The sequence below is a fragment of the Penicillium solitum genome (assembly GCF_028829755.1).
Source record: "Penicillium solitum strain IBT 25940 chromosome Unknown utg000003l_segment0_segment0, whole genome shotgun sequence".
NCBI lineage: Eukaryota > Fungi > Ascomycota > Eurotiomycetes > Eurotiales > Aspergillaceae > Penicillium > Penicillium solitum.
The window spans coordinates 3,340,894-3,359,033 of NW_027072123.1; the positions used below are offsets into that span (position 1 = coordinate 3,340,894).

At 49.2% G+C, this 18,140-nt stretch overlaps 8 protein-coding genes across 8 annotated transcripts; 2 read left to right on the forward strand and 6 right to left on the reverse strand.

The window, feature by feature from the left end:
• Positions 1 to 677: 677 nt before the first annotated feature.
• N7455_005184 (uncharacterized protein) lies at positions 678 to 1,533 on the forward strand (the record flags this gene model as incomplete). The annotated part of the gene is made up of 2 exons (XM_065604979.1): positions 678 to 717; positions 998 to 1,533. The coding sequence occupies 2 exons, from the start codon at positions 678 to 680 to the stop codon at positions 1,531 to 1,533; spliced, it is 576 nt and encodes a 191-aa protein (XP_065461879.1).
• A 186-nt stretch (positions 1,534 to 1,719) lies between these two features.
• N7455_005185 (uncharacterized protein) lies at positions 1,720 to 2,025 on the reverse strand (the record flags this gene model as incomplete). Its single annotated transcript, XM_040955514.2, has 1 exon — positions 1,720 to 2,025. One exon carries the CDS (start codon positions 2,023 to 2,025, stop codon positions 1,720 to 1,722), a length of 306 nt encoding a protein of 101 aa, XP_040814107.2.
• Positions 2,026 to 2,460: 435 nt separating this feature from the next.
• N7455_005186 (Kha1p) lies at positions 2,461 to 5,254 on the reverse strand (the record flags this gene model as incomplete). Its single annotated transcript, XM_040955358.2, has 3 exons — positions 2,461 to 3,933; positions 3,996 to 5,075; positions 5,123 to 5,254. The coding sequence occupies 3 exons, from the start codon at positions 5,252 to 5,254 to the stop codon at positions 2,461 to 2,463; spliced, it is 2,685 nt and encodes an 894-aa protein (XP_040814223.2).
• Positions 5,255 to 7,230: 1,976 nt separating this feature from the next.
• On the forward strand, positions 7,231 to 8,205 carry N7455_005187 (class I SAM-dependent methyltransferase; the record flags this gene model as incomplete). The annotated part of the gene is made up of 4 exons (XM_040955336.2): positions 7,231 to 7,300; positions 7,358 to 7,465; positions 7,535 to 7,966; positions 8,036 to 8,205. The coding sequence occupies 4 exons, from the start codon at positions 7,231 to 7,233 to the stop codon at positions 8,203 to 8,205; spliced, it is 780 nt and encodes a 259-aa protein (XP_040814139.2).
• Positions 8,206 to 8,893: 688 nt separating this feature from the next.
• N7455_005188 (uncharacterized protein) lies at positions 8,894 to 9,403 on the reverse strand (the record flags this gene model as incomplete). Its single annotated transcript, XM_040955321.2, has 1 exon — positions 8,894 to 9,403. The coding sequence occupies one exon, from the start codon at positions 9,401 to 9,403 to the stop codon at positions 8,894 to 8,896; it is 510 nt and encodes a 169-aa protein (XP_040814038.2).
• A 454-nt stretch (positions 9,404 to 9,857) lies between these two features.
• Positions 9,858 to 14,171, reverse strand: N7455_005189 (uncharacterized protein; the record flags this gene model as incomplete). The annotated part of the gene is made up of 1 exon (XM_040955460.2): positions 9,858 to 14,171. One exon carries the CDS (start codon positions 14,169 to 14,171, stop codon positions 9,858 to 9,860), a length of 4,314 nt encoding a protein of 1,437 aa, XP_040814058.2.
• A 1,088-nt stretch (positions 14,172 to 15,259) lies between these two features.
• N7455_005190 (branched-chain amino acid aminotransferase) lies at positions 15,260 to 16,433 on the reverse strand (the record flags this gene model as incomplete). Its single annotated transcript, XM_040955302.2, has 2 exons — positions 15,260 to 16,323; positions 16,373 to 16,433. The coding sequence occupies 2 exons, from the start codon at positions 16,431 to 16,433 to the stop codon at positions 15,260 to 15,262; spliced, it is 1,125 nt and encodes a 374-aa protein (XP_040814192.1).
• Positions 16,434 to 16,532: 99 nt separating this feature from the next.
• On the reverse strand, positions 16,533 to 17,927 carry N7455_005191 (putative formaldehyde dehydrogenase; the record flags this gene model as incomplete). The annotated part of the gene is made up of 3 exons (XM_040955418.2): positions 16,533 to 16,769; positions 16,825 to 17,857; positions 17,908 to 17,927. The coding sequence occupies 3 exons, from the start codon at positions 17,925 to 17,927 to the stop codon at positions 16,533 to 16,535; spliced, it is 1,290 nt and encodes a 429-aa protein (XP_040814081.2).
• Between the last annotated feature and the right edge of the window lie 213 nt (positions 17,928 to 18,140).

Consider the following 18,140-nt stretch of genomic DNA (forward strand, 5'->3'; position numbering starts at 1 on the left):
TAGATAGGGTGAGAATACTCTGGGTTAGCGCTCCGCAAAGCCTCGTAGGGGCCCATAAGGCCCCCATTAAAGCCCATCTTAAGCGACCTCTGTAATCGCTATATTACGAGCTTTCGCTAGGTATATAAGATTTAAATTTAGAATCCAGGATTATAGTAGCTATATAAGTATGCTATATAAGTATATATGTTTCAAATTTAAATAATCAACTAGACAGCAGACCGATCGTATTATGGATAGAGATCGAGGCACAGCTAGCTGTCTGCATCCGTAGCATGGCTCGTACAGACACATTCGAGTACTCAGCATCGTCGCCAACACTATAGTTTACCACTTTGAATGATTATCATTCGATCAGTTGACGGTTCAAAATTGTCAACGAGTCCAAAGACGTTCTGCTTGCGGGGCTCCTTGTGGCTCTTTCCTCGATTGATTTCTACAGGTATAGTATGACTGATAGTACTGAACTCTGAGAAGTTACCTAGGTAACCTTAGAAGTAAAGCAAAGAGCAATGAAAAGGGAAGGTAAAAGTGAGCAGAGACAAAAAGGATCTTGTGTAGATAGTAATATACTCTCTTTTTCCATCGCCGTTGTATTTGTATAAACAGGTAGGTCAGCGCCTTGATACCTATTGCGGTCCACATGTAGCAGCAAATGCTAACAAGCCTTTAGTTAGATGAATTTCCTCTTCTTCCTTTGCTTGTATAGCACTTTTGGTAAGTGCAGACCCTTTTGGCAGTCAAAGACTCTACTGACATGGGATAATGTAGCAACCAATCCAATCCTCCCCGGGCCCTGCCCGCATCCAGTATATACTTCGGTGAGTCTGCATTTGTTACTATCGATGATAGATGATAGTATAGAGATGCTGATTGTTATCAGAGGCCCTGCAACCCGCCTTTGTTCCTTACCTCCGAAGTATGCCCGAAGTCCACCCCCATCTCTGCACCACTTCGAGAAGCACTCATTGAGTGCTTCCGAACAACCACCCCCTAGTCAGCCCAGAACTCCGCCGTCAACTCGTTCTAGTTGGCGGCGCAGCAAGCATTGCCCACGGCTCGGCCTTTTACATCGAGGATGTGGATGTTGTGGCCCCAAGCAATGTCCTGCAAGACATCTGCAAAGGAGTGATGGACAGCGCCCTCAATTACTCTCTCGAGCCCAACGGAAAGATCGCGTTTGATACTAGTCAAAAAATACGGGTCCGAATTGACCTCATTCAGACCGGAGATGCTATCGAACGGATCCACGCAACAGTCCCCTTCTTTGAGGGCTCTGTTGCGTCCATGTCGGACTTATTGAGACCGAGGGCCATGTCGGTGGTTGATCTTGGGAGTGATGGGGAAGTTGAAGACTTTCGATGGCTGCTGTCCGAGGTAGCAAAGGCGGGCCAATTGCTTCCAGGGCTCGATTATCAAGAGCTAAAGTATATGCTGGACGCCGGCAGGCCTTGCCTGGGGGGATTGAACTGTTTAGTTTTGTATTATGTTCTTCAAGCCGAAGATGGCAGAGCTTTGGGTCTTGCTGTATAGATATTGATCAGAATTTTGGAAATTGATACCCAGTGGGCGACTACTGCGAATTACCTTTTGGCTCTTTCCTCTCGCATGCTGTATTGTAACTCCCTAGTATGGAAATTAGATCCTGTGGAATGTGATATCAAGCAGGAACGGAAATTCAATTTCGTGACATATCTCGTAAAAGGTTGGTTACAAAGTTCACTTTTCCCGCTCGCTTGTTTCTTCTGCTCCTCGGGGATAAGATCGGAGTTCAAGGTCAACAGCCCATGGTAGCTGCATCGATAGATTCTTCTTCTGGTAATCCATACCTTGGGGTGTCCCCTCAATGGCAGCATTCACAAACAGTGTTTGAGAACCCCAGTTCAGTGGATGACCATCCCCAGAATAGTGGCTAGTAGCAAAGTACTTCATAGGCGCGCCTTCCTCCCTAAAGCCTTCCATGTCGGAGAGCTTCGCTATAGGATAAGACTGTCCGTTGTCGATATCCGTTAGATGAGAGGGCATAGCGGTAGTTCTCTCACGCCATGTAACAAGTTTCGCTCCCCAGCCTTCATGGATGTGACCGAAGCAATGCATCCGTGGTCATGGTCGGGCGCGGGCGAGGGCGCGAAAGAGCTCAGGGGAGCCTGCCCGTTCACCGGAGTGAGTGTAGTCCATGATTCCTTTTGGTGGCCCGTGTGTCATCACAACATCCACAGTGTTAGAATCACTGCCGTCGTCGATCATAAAGTCATGGCCTTTATCGGGGTGGTACTGAAAGCCCCAATCTCCAAGTGAAGGCGTATATGGACTGGCATAAGGTAACGTATGTGTTGATGGTCTCTACGGCTTTACATATATGTATGGGATATTCCAAAATCTTCATACGAGAAAATTAACTCTCCCAAATATGCAATCAAAATTATTCACAATTGCTCCAAGCGAGATTTCAAAATATGTTCAGCGAGAGTAAGCAGGAAACCCAGTGTCAGTACCAGCCTGCAGCACCAATACACTGCCGTAAATCTTACTCTCGGGCTGGACCATCGCAGTACCAACAGATCCCAGAGCCCGGCGGGTATCATAGCCAATGCCATCGTCCGAAAGACCCAACTCAATCTCCGAAGAGATACTACGACGACCAACGATGACAATATTGTTCGCCTTGTTGGATGTCTGGTTGAGTTCTTCGCGCACAGAAACAACTGCCATTTGAACTGCGTCGGTAATGGTGTCGTTGGCAGGTGGTTGGTGGAAGACGACGCGCTCTTGAAGTTCCTCTGGCACTGAATCACGGATCGTCTCGAAGAAAACCATGTCGGATTGAGAGCTGGACGCGGGGATCGCATTTGAGCTCGAGGCAGAGACTGTAGTCGACACCTCTGTTTTGCTGCTATCACTGCCCAATCCGCCGATTTGAATAACAGTCGCAGTGACCTGGTCATTTTGAGCGAGCTGCATAATCAGTCGAAGAGCAAAGCGGTCGTCGTCGCCACCGAAGAATGGAAAGACAATATGGTGGGAGCGACTGCCGGTTGGCTGGCGGGCGAAGAAGGAGCCCGAGCCCTGGAGGCTCATACCGCTCGCGGTGCGGGAGACCACGGGTCGCTTTGATGAGACTGGGGCTGGGCTGTATTCGATTAGGATGCCTACATGGCCGGGGACCCGCTCTAGGATATCAGAAACGAATCTTGCGTAGGCGCCGTTGGAGAAACGATTAGCTTCGTCGATCTCCAGTCCGTTGTGGTGATCGGCCAGTGTTCCAGTCTCGCTCCAGGGGAGAAGGAGCATATCTGCGGTGTCTTGCTGCGCCATGCCGATGACAGTATCTGCGTAAGAGTACTCGGGGACGACAGATACACCGGCCATGAGCGACAGATCGTGCCAGTCTCCGAATGCGCGGAAGGTGTTGACCACTGGATCCCATAGCGCATGCTCGCCCGCAGCAGCAACCTTCATGACACTGGAATCACGGTCGGTCAATTCCATTAGCCTTACACCGTGCACCTTGAGTGCCGTGTTGTCATCCTCTTCTAAGGTAATAGGGTCTTCAACATTTTCCTCGGTTTGCTTTGGCATCTTTGCTGGATGAATGCGGGATGACACGGATGCACGTCCCTTTGGGCTGAGTAGGGCTGCTACAGTACAGACACCCGAAAGACCATCGAGACGAAGGTAGACGAGGAGCTTGCGTACTGGGACGGTCTTCAACTGGCCCTTGGCAAGAGCGACGCTGTCATTGCGGTTATCGTTCTGGATAGGGTTACCTTCCCAGTCAATTTCCCCGCGTCTCCATCGCTCGACTTTGACCTGATACCATGTTGGATATAGCAAGGTGGTTAAGGGAGTAGTAAGGAATGTGGTGACCAAGGCCATCACGACAAAAATTGTAAACGTGCGAGTGCTCAAAATCTTGGCTTGGAGGCCAATGTTCTGTCATAATTGAATTAGCCTACATTCACAATCGGGGAACTTCTTCTGGCGTCAGTACTTACCAGCACAATTAATTCCACTAGACCCTTGCAACTCATCAACACGCCGATCGAAAAGCTTTCACGCCATAATAGGCCACAGAGCCGCGACGCAACAGCACCTCCGGTGACCTTCGCAATGAACGCGATGGCAATTACACCAACCACATAACCCCAGACGATTCCAGAGTCAAGGAGGCCCAGGTTGGTACTCAGACCAGACAAGGTGAAATAAAGTGGCAGGAAAATAACAGCGACCAAGTCCTCAACTTTCTCGGTGATTTTGATGGCAAAGCCGCCTTCGTGCGGACAGATCAAGCCAATAACAAAGCCTCCGAAAATGGCGTGAACACCAATAACCTGTGTGAAGAAGGCTGAAGCCAGAGCAATGAGCAACGTCAGGGCGACCACCGACTGGCTGGGCCCTTTTTGCAGGCTGCCTGTTTTCTCGAGGAAGCGAAGGAACAGCGGGCGGAAAGCGAAAGTCAAAAATAGCATGTAGGCAACGCAGACTAACAGCACCCACAGAGCCGTGATGCCACTGCCTGCGTTGACAAGAGCTACGCACAGTGCAAGCAGAATCCAGCCCACCACATCATTACCAACACCGGCGGACAGCACGATAACACCGACCCGGGTTGAGAGCAGCTTCAGCTCCGTGAGGATACGACACAGCACGGGGAAGGCCGTGATGGCCATGGCGATACCAATGAACAGGAGATAGGTACCGAAGGCGATGGGCTTGGTACCAGGGTCATCGTGGAATGAGTGATAGAGACCATACGAGATGGCACAGCCCAAGCCGAATGGCAAGATCATGCCGGCAGCAGACACGCTCAAAGCAACCCGCCAATTACTGATCAGGAAGCGGAGGTCGGTCTCCAGACCGACCAAGAATAGGAAGAGTACCAGGCCCAGATTGGCGACGACATTGAGACTGGGGATGCTGGCGGTCGGGAAAATGGCGTCGGTAAATCCGGGGATGCGACCCATCACCGATGGGCCCAGAACAATTCCCCCGATAACCTCAGCGATGACTCGGGGCTGACGAAGCTTCGAGAGGGGCCAGTGGATCAAGCGACATAGCACGATAATTATCACGGCCTGCTTGTCAGTTAAATTACCGTTGTTTGGGATGGCGACATAGCTACCTGGATAATAAACAACACCAGTGGGTTCTTGGAGTCGTAATCGGTTGGGTTGCCACCTTCGAGGATGCCACCCTGCGGACTGACTACGTTAGTGCTGTTGGCCGTAGCCGTAGCGGTCGCGTTGGTCGCCATACTGGATAATATCCAGCTTCAGCAGAGAGAATAGGCAAAGGGGGGGGGGGGGGGGTTATAAGTCAAGGTGTTGGAGAAGATAAATGAAAGTGAGGGTCAGCTTGCGCTAATACGAGGGACCAATAAGATTTCCAGTGCCATGGATCCTTTAACGGCTTGGCCTCGCTAATCTCAACTTGGATTGGTCAAAAACTCAAATTAAGGCGATTCAAATGGATTTCCAAAGGTAAATCACGAGCAGTCATTTTCTGGGGCTTTGGGCTTATTGAGGGGGAAACAAAAAAATGCCGCATGCGGCCTAGCAAGACATCTCTACCACATTCCTCCAGCATGTTACTATATATGCATATTGTGCAACTGTATCTTGCAAATACTAATAAAAGATCAATAATCTCCTAATCTCCTAATCTCCGCTATTTTTTAAAGTTCCCACGTGGTGATGTTGACAGCTCGGGCCTTTTCTACCAAAGGCAGATGATCTACCCCAGATTACCTGCCCCAGATACGATCTCCACAGCATTTGAACAGAAGTACAGTCGATTAAATAATATTTTTCTCAGGAACTGTATTGTGCTCTTTATTAACATATATTTTAACTTCGTTTGCAGAGAATATATCTAAAACCTATCCTTCCCACTACGCTACCTCCAATTTATATAAAACAACATGCAACTCGAAAACAACCTACTCGCTTAGATATCTATACTACCTCAACGAGGAACACTTGGGATTCATGCTCCTGATTCTGGAAGAGCTTGGGGGTGACAACAGGGCTCTGTCCCAGGCTGGCCACGTGTGATAGAGCTTTGAATCAACTTGCTACCCAATCCTCTTCTGGTTCAACACCAAGCGGTGGGGCTATGACAGGCGATGATCTCAAGCCCCCGATCGTATATTACCATCGGGTCGCCTGAATATCGTATGGGCCCAGTGGCTCTTTCTAATGTCATGCTTAGTTCGAAAGCCTAGTATACACGATCATACGCAATCCGACACCCACCCACGACGTAATATTCCTCAACCTGACCATTTTGTATCCCCTCTATGAGTACAACAAACCCTTTATAGGTACGGTTATGGCTATGGAAGTACCCATTTTTGCGCCGTATGTCAACTTCCGGAGTCCTGACATACTAATCGCGATTCTGCTGGAACCCCTTCCTTCTCTGCATCATCTCAAACTGCCAACCAAATTGTTGACCCACCGAATGAGCGGAAAATTTACGGGGGATGTCTTGATTGACGAACTTTTGCGCATATGTGAGTACTCATTGATATCAAGAGCCCCGTTCAATTCAAAGTTTTCGTCTCCCGCATTATATGCAGTATATTTTAATTCGAATCCGTTCCACTCATCCCTCATTTTAGGTTATCACTCGCACTGAAAAGTAACACGGAAGTACTTGGGAAACTCAGTTCACACATAGGCTCTATCGTTGCTCTGAATCATATTGTGCCTTTTTAGGATTAAACTGTTTATCAAATAATGTCCTTTCTTCTTTAGGTCCGAATGAACGTTTTCAACCTTCTAGGTCAGACTTTGCCCCAACCTCGATAAGGATTTTCATGGGAGATTGCACTTAGCCGCAAAGCCAAGCGTAGTTTCACCCTATTAGGATCTTTCGCTAAGCTTACTATCTCTGTAATAGGTGAGATTACGCCATAAGCCCCGATTAGCAGGTCATCGAGGTGTGTAAGTCTGCCTATCTATTCGACGCGGTCCACTGTGGATACTTTCGGCCCCCGTACGTTACATGAGCCCTAAGCCGTAGACTAGAGCTAAACTAGTATGGATTGATACTAGAGCAATGCGGTGACTATAACATTCGACTCGCCCAATGTCCAACTTCTGTTTTCTCCCCAGTACAATTTTTGCCCCTATTCTAGAAAATTCCCGATCACCCCTTCGGACTTTTGGTCTTTCTTTTTCAAAAAAGAGCTTCGACATCATCTATAACCGTCCCGGGTAGATAATTATGGCCCCCAAACTTGGCCGCCTTGCTTCCATTCTCCGTCCATGGGGTCTGATCTGGTTGTCTGTGTGTTGTAAGTCCTTGTTACCCCGCCAATTCCCACAACTCTACTAATCACTCAACTCTACAGTGCACTGGGAAGCTTTGACACAAGCCGTTCGTCGAGATGGTCTCGCAGCACTTGGCCGCTCACGACAAATTCGAGATGCCGCTTCAGCCAAGTTGCTCAGTATAGCCTGTAAGCTAACCCACTCGTCATATCCTCCCATTTAACTCGTGCACAGAGTAGACTAACCATGATACATAGCTGACGGGTTTATTGCTTACGAAAACACAACCATTGTTCCTTCGCTCGTACAAGCTGCTAGCGGCATTGTTCTGGAACTGGGCCCTGGGCCAGGCAACCAGATCCATCGTTATGATCCCTCCATTGTCAAATATGTTTATGGCATTGAACCTAATCCCCACTTCAAAGACGACATAAATTCCAGATTGGACAAGTATGCCCTGCGGGATAAATATAAGGTCATAGTGTGTGGTGTTGAAGACAGCGATGTTCTGAGAGAAGAGGGAATCACGGAGGGGAGTTTGGATGCCGTGTTATGCATCCAGGTCTTATGTGCCGTAAAGGACCCGAAGAGTGTGATGAAGGAGGTGTGGAAGCTGCTCAAACCTGGTGGCAAGTTTATATTCTGGGAACATGGATGCAGTAGAGACCGTTTGACCACTGTGGCGCAAGGTATGTCTACCTTTTGCCAAACTATTTTCTTCTTTTCTGAATGACCGGCTAACATGAAAAAAACCTTAGCTTGTTGGAATCCTACTTGGAGCACATTTGTTGGATGTGATTTGACACGGAATGTGTTGGCGGACATTCTCAACAGTGGAGAGTGGGAAAATCCACACGAGATCGAAGAACCGGAAGAACCGTTTAGTTTGTTGCCTCGGATTCAGGGTGTGCTTGTCAAGAAGGTTTGATTAGACCCGGATTAGAGAGTCGATTCAGAATTCTCTCATCCGGTGTCGCATATTCTTTCATATGTCAAGGCAGAAGTTGCGAACAGCTCTTTTCCGTGGAAAGATCTGTAATGCGACGCCTGGAAACACGACATCTTTCTCGCTCTTTTAAATTCTCCCATTCAGCCTGTGGGTGAAAGATATGCTGAATTACGGTACTCAAATTTTGTGATCACGAGTTAGATTTATCCGTTTTTGAAGTTAAATACTATAAATAAGGAGACGATAAGATTTGTCTTGATGTTCAGCCTAATTCAGTCTATCTGGGATTTAAAAAAGAAAATCATAACAATGCAAACTAACCGTAGAGCAGATCAAAGAAAACACCGAAATACAACTCTTGAAAATAAAACCACGACCTTCTATGAGTCACTTCATATTTTGACGACTGGATGTAGAGCCACTTAACCCGTAGAGCCGGAAGAAAAAGTTCCTTGCAAAGGAGCATTCATTTGAAGATATTAAGTCAGGCGAAGAGGCCGAAGGGGATGATTCTTGCGAAGGGGCATTTAACAGGTTGAGCCAGACGGAGAATAAAAATATTCAGATTCACCCTTGAGCCGACTTACTGACTTAGGCAATCCAGCTCCCACCCGTATACCCGGCTGCACAGGCGATCGGACAGTCGATACAGACGATTGCCTTGCTGTCATGGTCGCATTCGAGCTATTACTCCTGCAGAATCCTTGTTTTCCACTCCATGTGTCACCATCCGAGCCCGCCGAGCGATGATAGCACGAGCAGGAACAATGTGCAGGATCAAATACTCATTGTGAAGGTCTTCGTAGGTCGTCTCTGAGACGTCCACCTCAAGAGTGTGAGCCACTTCACCAGCGCGGTACACATACCCATGGCCAAGACGACTGGTTTCAATCTCCAGGATTTGAGCACCTTTGCCATACGAGCGCCATTTGCGACACATCCAGTCTTCGGCCTGGGCCTTGCTCGCAAAAGCTGAGATGAATATGCTTCCGTCTTCCTCCTTGATCCCGTTGATGTGGGACTCGACGGCGTTTGCAAATTCGCTTGTGTCCTCGGTGAAGGTTTTCATGTCAAATGAAACTAGTCCTGTCTCCATGTCCTTTGTGAAGGATTTGTCATGTTGGACCCGGTAGAGACGCTCCGGGATTTGGGTTCGGGGGACGCAATGCTCGTCCATTTTGGCTAGGTTGAGACTGATCAATCGTCTGGGTCGGAGATGGTTGGTTGATGTGATTGAGGGTAGTAGAACTGCGAACTCTTTGATACTACAGGGGTGGATACAGTAGGAGGACATGGATGAGGAAATAGCTGGTATATATAGACCATCTGAGACACAAGATGGATGGTTCCGTTGAATTTCACATACTAGGAGAAAGAACAAAAGATATTGCGCATGAAAGAAAGAAATAAAGAAAGATGTCTAGCAATAATATATGTTGTGAATGAACAAAGCAAAAGAAGGAGATGAGACGTTTGATTATATAACTTCAGGCAATGCCTTTATCGGCATATATGTATAAACAAGCCAGGTATCAAAATATGCAGTAAATGTACAAGAACAAGCATCTCATATAGAGAGACCAAAGAAGACCAAGCGAAATGCAAAGCAAATCCGCTACCAACTGAACCCATCAAGCCTTCTTTGTCTTAGCCTTAGAGCTCCGCACCCGGAAGAGGTAATAGAGCGAGATAGCAGCAAAGACATTGAAAATGAAATAGCACCAGAAGATTCCATAGTTTCTCCAGCGATCACCCCACTCAATCTTCCTCCCAGCGAGATACTGATCTGCCGAGCTGAGAGAGCAGTACTCACAACCGGACGTAGCATTGTAATTAGCCAGCTTTCCGGGCGCAGTCGCGAGGAACTTCTCCATATACTGGAAGCAGGTCTGACCAGCAGGCGGATCAAAGATACTCATCTCCGCATTATTACACTCAACCGGACGGCCATGGAGCGCTGTAGCTCCGATACCGCCGATGTAGTATGTGAACGGCGAGACGCGGTACATGAAGATCCAGAAGCGGGGGAGATCATCGGGTGGTTGCATGACGCCGTTGAAGATGAAGGAAAGACCGAACATCAGCGTGGCGAGCATAGCTGCGAGTGCGGGCTCTGGGATTGCACAGACGACTAGCTGTGCCATACTTGCGGCGTAGATGTAGAATTGGACGATGAAGAGCATGATCAGGGAGCGGCGCTCGGAGTCTTGATCGGTGCCGATGACGGACCAGTAGAAGCAGGCCCAGGAGCAGATGCCGAGGCAGACTTGGAAGGGGATTTCGACGAGCATTTGGGATAGGATAAAGACTTTCCAGGAGTAGATGCGGGATGGGCGTTCGCGGACTTCGTAGAGGGAGCGCTGGACGACGAATTTGGGCATGATCTGGTTGACAAGAGTGTTGAAGATTGTGCACAGCAGGAAAATACTGAAAAGCACGTTTTGGAAGCCTTGTTGGCTGTTGTCTGCTTTCCAGAATGAGAAGCCGATGAATAGACCAGACACAATACCCAAAATGAACTTGGAGTAGACGTATTCGGGCTGACGGTAATACTGTTGGAAGACTCGTCCAAGGACATAGTACAACTGGCTGCTGAGTGGCATGGCGAACTCGGAGTTGTCGTCATCAGACTCAGACTCTTCCAGGGATGGTCTAGAAATAGCCGGCTTGTGCGTGTGATGAAGTCGTTCAATCTCAGCATGTACTTCTTCATACTCTGGGCTCTTGTTCCAGGCTTCAACCCAGTCTATTGAGCAAGAATCGCCGGCAACCATTTCCAGAATGTATTCAGCGGGGTTCTCAAGTTGCTCACATGGTCGAGCGCCATTGTTCTCGAAGTATTTCAGAAGAGTGGAGGATTGGCTTCCGATATCGCCAAAGTAGACTGTTTTTCCTCCCTTGGCCAGGAAGAGCAAACGATCGAAGGTTTGGAACAACTGGGCGCTGGGCTGGTGGATTGTCGCAAGGACAGCCTGGCCGTGGTCTGCAAGTCTTCTGAGGAACTGACAGATAGTCCAAGAGCTTTGGGAGTCGAGACCACTGGTAGGTTCGTCGAGGAAGATAAGCAGGGTAGGCTTTGCAGCAAGTTCGACACCAATACTAAGCAGCTTCCTTTGCTCGACGTTGAGACCCTCTCCGAGGCTTCCCACCACCGCTTCGGCGAAATCTTCCATGCCTAGGACTTGGATGACTTGTTCCACGTACTCATATTTCTCCTGCTTGGTAACCTTTTGAGGCTGGCGAAGCATCGCACTGAAACGCAAAGCTTCTCTGACAGTGGTGCTGTCAAGATGAAGATCTTGTTGTTGCACGTATCCAGTCCGACGGGGGAAATTCGCCGCAAGGCCCTTGCCGTTCACGAAGATATCACCAGAGACAACACCAATGGAGACTCTCTGCGCAAGAACATCGAGAAGTGTTGTCTTTCCGGCTCCAGAAACACCCATCAAGGCAGTCAAACTACCAGGCTTAACCCAGCCATTGACATTGTCCAAGAGTCGCCGGGTGCCCTCCTTCACGGGGATATCATAGTTGAGAGAGTTCCATGAGAGAATATCCTTTTGCTCAGGAAGACGGATGGTGTCACTAGTTCTCTGCAGCTCCAGCTTGTTGACCTCCTCTCTTCCAAGCTCGATGTTGTGGCCTTCCTGAAGATACTTTGGTGCATGTCCGGGGCGGAAGACCAAGGCCTCGGCCTTTGACTTGTCATCAGTAATGTACTCTGTGGCAGTCAAGTAGAGCGCATTGAGGGCGATGAAAAAGGCGATGAGAATTCCGTAGTTCCGCCACAGATGAGAGTGCTTGTACTCGTAGTTCTTCTCGATGAAAGCATCCCCAGATACAGTGCGCTGACCGGCCACTGCACCGACAGTAGCACAGATAAAGGACGTGCCAGTTCCATAACTTGGGATGAATGAGGAACAGTCAAATGTTCGACCATGGAATTCATTCGCCACGAGTCCTTCGAAGGTATAGTAGATCGGGTTGATCCACCGGATCCACGAAAGCCACGGATGCATGTACGGCTGTGGCAGAGTAAATCCGGTATAAACGACAATGCAGAGCACAAGCACACCAGCAATCGCCATAGCCTGTCCAGCAGTTTTGGTCAATGCACCGACACTGCGGAACAGACCAGACATGGCCAGGACTGCAGTGAGCAAAAACAGGTAATGGGTGAAGAAAGCTCCCGCTTCGCGGCGCAGGTTTGCCATGAAGTAGAGAACAACCGTGAAAATTGAGATTCGTATGATCTTGATCGGTAGATCGACGACAAGACTGGCTAGTGCTTCAGTGAACGGGTGGACAAATGCATATCCAGCTTGCTTTTCGACAACAGGACGCTGAGCATAGAGTTGAAGGATTTCATTGATCGTAAGTAGGGCGTTCATAAGCACAGCGAAGTACATCACTGCGCCCTTTTGAAAGAAGTAACTGGGTGTGTCCGGGGTATTGTAGAAGATGGATCCAATGATCAGAGATAGAACGATCTGAACAATAACCGGTGCCATGGCTGTTGGGAGATCTTGGAGCATTCGCTGGTAGGCTCTGTGCATGCAAAGCCGCACCTGCATAGGGATGGAGAGCAGGAAGGGGCTGCGAGCTCGAGTGTGGCGAGCTTGTCGCTCTTCGTGGCTTTCCATGAGCCTTTTTGCATCGTCTCCATTTGGCGGATGTTCACTTTCGAAGTTGGAAATATCCTTTTGCAAGAGCTGACACTCCGGGCTCTTTTTCCAATGCTCGGAAAACTCCTTCGCTGTGCGGGGAACCTTGCTCTCCATGCCAGGCCGCGCCGTGCGTTCTGCTGGGTTAGTGATAGCAGTCAAGAAGTCACCGCTGACTTGGCGTTCGGGTCTCTCCCAGCCCATGTCTTCGAAATAGGATACTGCACGCTCCATGGGTCCATAGTAGATCTGATATCCCTCGTATAGAAGGACCACCTTGTCGAAAAGATCATACATTGACTGCGACGCTTGGTAGGCTGCAATGGCATGGCAGGATTGTCCCATATCGGCTGAAAGACGCAGTGATTTCACAAATTTTAGAGCGGATGCGGCATCTAGACCACGGGTGCTGTTGTCCCATGCTCCGATGCGACAGCGTGCCAGAAACATCTCGGCAATACTGACTCGCTTTCTCTCGCCTCCACTGACACCACGTACAAACTCGCTGCCCACCTTGGTGTTGTAGGTGTGGGTCAATCCAAAGACGGACAGGACCACCTGAGTGATTGTCTCAACATATTCATTCCGGGTCACACCTTCCACGCGTTGTTGGGGCGCGCGAGCATGAGCGGCGAATGTGAGAGTCTGACCCACAGTCAAGTGGGGGAAATGTAGGTCGACCTCCTTGTTGTATGCTACTTCTCCTCGGTGATGTTTGATCATATGGTCAAATGCAACTCCTTTGTAGTGGAGTGTACTTTCGGGCTCCACGGTCAAACCCCCAAGGTGTCCGCAGATAGTCTTCAGGAATGTCGTACATCCACTACCGGGTCGACCCAGAACAAGAAGAAGTTCTCCCCCCTGGAGTAAACCATCGAAGCTGCGGAGGATTTGTCTTGGTGGTGAGGTCTGCCCAGTCAAGGCTCTTGTCGCAGCTCGGAAGGGCACTTTCAGACTGGAAGTGAGGGTTTCCTGGTATTGTAGAGCGGAGCCAGAACCGCTAACGCATAGATTGGAGAAGACCACGCCTTGGTCGGGGATATCAATGCCTGAATCGTTGACCTGGTCTAACACCATCTGCGCCCATCGGCGATGATCAAATTGGGGGTTGGTAGGATCGAGGTGGGGATCGACACCTTTCTTGCTAGCGGATCTTGAAAGTTGTTGGCCGAGTTTGCTGGAGGCAATGCGAGTCAGTGTTTGTTGTTCTTGCTCTTCTAGTACAGTTTCACTTCGCCCCGTGATTGGAGCGAACTCGGGCTCATCGTAGTCCTTCTCCATAGCGAGGAGTGGACTGTGTATAATTGCGTTGTAAGTCTGAGCTCTTGGAACAGGCATCGGGCGAGCCCGACCCTTTTAATGAAAATCATCTCATCGGGGGACGGACAACGCAGTGACCGGAGTTATCCATATTTGCTTCATCGGGGTAGAGGCCTTCCGATGTATAACGGAGGAACGGACTCCGCTTCGCCGACCGAAGTATAGTGCTTATTAGATTCAACATATAACTAGGTAGCAATCTATTATTAGTTTAACAAATTTTGTTCCAATCTGATCGATAATTATATAGGAACAATATATAAACAACATATAAAGAATGTAAATCAAGGAGGTTTGGTTGCATCATACTGCATGGCCGTATGCCCACGAGTTACTACCCGCACCTCCCTTCAGCCCTAGAGAATCCCTAGTTAACTAGCGAAAATCTACATGTATTATTATGACCATTATGACCATTATGACACATTGTATATTGCTGCCTTGGAACGAATTTTAAAACTCTTTACGAGTTTTGCATATAAAATTGGGTCCACGTGGATCCACGCGGACTAAACATCCCGACCCCGACGCATAAATAGTTGGAGATATCGGTGATTAGGGGGGATTTCCCCTATCTCCAGAGCCTAGCCCCGATGGTCTTTTGCATTGTTTGCAATGGCATCTACATTTATGGAAGGTTTAAATACAGGACATCAGCACACTTTATATATTATATTTAATTTTCTATGGAACGGGGCTATCATATTCTAGTCACTGTCGATTTACCCTCAAGAATATTGGAATTCCCAAATATATATATATATATCAAGTGGGACAGGAGGATACTACACGGCACATGCAGACGGGTATACCCGCAAAGCTTAGAGAGAATATATCTCAAGCAAGCCAGAACAAGAAATAATGGTTCTTAAATAGCGTTGGTTTATTCTCCAGGGAGGGTTGGCCAACCCGTAGCCCAGGAGAATGTGCATAGTTATATATGTATCTCATCCAAGTTGTGGAAACTTGATATATTTATTTTTAGCGAACAATACCGAAATTGGAGGCGTCTTTTAGTTGGGGACCCCCCTGTCAGCCCTCTAACCTGTTTATGGGACATTGGCACCACTCAGCTCAATCTCCTCCTGCCCTTGCTGTGCCCACCCCTTCGGCGGTGCCTGCACCTCATAGTTCCAACCCAAGGTATCTTCAACAGTCCCAGATTGTATACCACGAAGCGTCTGCAGCAACTTAACGCAAACCTCACCACCCTCCTTCTGGGCACCGCAACGGTACTCAAACTTATCACCACGAGACTGCATCGTAATACTACCAACAGGTACCAACGCAGCCGCCGTACCAGCAGCAATAACCTCATCGAACTCGCGCAGCTCCTCATAAGCAACCCGCCTCTTCTCCGCCCTATACCCCAATGTGCGGGCAATTTCCAACACCGACGCCGCCGTAACGGAGTCAATCGCATTCCGGCTATCAGGCTGGACCACCGTGATCTGATCTCCGTCACGTTTCACTCCAATGAAAGCAGAAGTCGAGAACTCATCAACTTCAGTGCGAGTCGCACTATCCAAATGAAGGGTAATCCCAAACCCTTCCCGTCGCGCCCGGTCACTGTGCCGCAACACAGGCGCATAATTTCCACCAACTTTGGCAGCGCCAGTTCCATGCGGCGCACAGCGATCAAAGTCCTCTAAAATTAGCGCGTCAACTGCGCTAGCCCCGTGGTAGACACCAGTTGGCATGGCAAATACAGCCAGCGTGTACCCGTCCGGCGGACTCAGTCCCAACTGTGCAGAGGAGCCGAAGAGCATGGGTCGGACATACATCGCGGCGCCGGAGTCGTGCGGTGGTACATACTCGGCGTTTGCACCGACTGCTAACCGTACGCACTCGATGAACAAATCCTCCGGAACAGGAGGGATGGAGACTACTTCAGCGGAGTACTGCATGCGCTTGGCGTTACGGTCGGGGCGGAAGATGGTTATCTTGTCATTGGCTGGGTGGCGGAAGGCTTTAAGGCCTTCGTAGACTTGCTGGCCGTAGTTTAGGCCTGGGGCCATTCCATGCACTGGTATAAAGGGCGAGGCGACGAATTGCGGTGCCGACCATTTGTTCTCACCGCTATGGGAGAAGTGGATTTCAACATGGCCGTTGCCTGCTATCAATGAGAATCTACTGTGGTTTACTAAAGGGCAATTGCTTACCATCCCGGACTTTAAATCCCAGGTTATTCCAATCAAGGGCAATGGGTGGTGGGGGGAACATGATGAAGAAGTGTGGAGTTGCTAATCCCTGCGGGGGGTGGACGGCTATTTATATCAGGAGCTTCTTAAGGTTTTCCAAGGTTTTTGCTGACTATGCTGACTACTCGTCAATATCAGAATCAGCACCCAGGCGATGGACGGGCAGGTCGCTGTAGGATTGCATCTGTTGACTGCGTCCAAAGGCCGTCACTAAACACACTTTCAGTCTGCCTGGGACCTCATGATGCGAGAACTTCTGGTACATGTCGGCAATGTTCTCGAATTCATCCACATACGTGAACAGCCATGACGTATCGAGTTTTCCTTGCACCACTAGATCCATCAAGAACGGATAATACTGCATCTCTAGTAAGCGAGTGATTCAAATTGGAAAAAAAAAAAAGACAACCTACCTTTTGTGGCCACGTTTGACCCCCACGCACTGTCAGCGCTTTCTGCATCAAAGGCCCAATCGGGAAATTATGCGCCGTGAAGAAGAAATCTCCAACCAATGCCACATTACCACCCTTACGGGTTGCCTTGATGATCGCCGATAACGTATCACTACTATCCCGTTCGAGCCCAATCGCCTGCATAGCCGGATACTCAGCTTTCTGCGAACTACGGTACCCGCTCGCCTCAATGGACCGATCAAGGCCATAGTCCTCAAGCGACAGAATGTACTCCGCCATATCAGGATGAGCATTCACATCAACAGGAGTCATTCCAAAATCCTGGGCGATCCGTAGTCGTTGAGGATCCTTATCCATAGCATAGATCTTCTTCGCCCCATGGAGCCTCGCCAGTCGCTGCACAGCAAGACCAATAGGCCCACAACCCCATACACCCAGCACATCACCTTCCTGCACCTCAGCCAACTCTAGCGCATGCCAAGCGGTAGTAACAACGTTCGTCAGACCTAGTAATTTCCGCGCATCGATATGTTCCGGCGCCTTAACACACGACAAGTCCGCATGCGGCACGCGGCAGTACTCCGCCTGGTCACCTGGATACCCGCCACAAAGACGACTGTATCCCAGCTTCCCGCCGAGTCGATGTCCGTACGCGGCTTCCATTTCCTTGGATGGGTTTGTGTTGTCACAGAGCGAGTACTCCTGTCGCTGGCAATAATCGCAGGTGCCACATGAAATGACGGGTAGGATGATGACCCGATCACCGGTTTTGAGGGAGTTGACACTCGGTCCGACTTCTTCGACAATACCGATAGCTTCTTGGCCGAGGATGTCGCCTTTTTGCATTACGTCTTTGAGCTCGCCGTCGTATAAATAGATGTCTGAACCGGAGATCGTGCAGTGGGTTATTTGGACGATGGCGTCTTCGGGCTCTGTGACCTTGGGCTTGGGTACGACTCCCACTTCGACTGTTCTGGTGCCCATCCACTGTGCTGCCTTCATCATTTTGGTGGGATGCGGCGTGTATCCCGTGCTGCGTTGTATTAGAGTGAGAGACTGGCTGTGTGCGGTGTCGATACTGACCTGGGCATTACGGCCGCCATGGTTGGGAGTAGTTTGTCGATCACCAATGCAAATGAACAGTTGGAATGAGTATGTATTCAGGGGACTGGTCGACTAACTGTTGATGCTGGCGATGTGCAACCGTTCGCTCCAATTGTTGAAGATGGAGATATGCTATACTTGGAGCAATGGCAAAATAATATCAAGATGATGCCATCAGATAGAATGACCCCATAACCGAGTGGCCAGAAAGC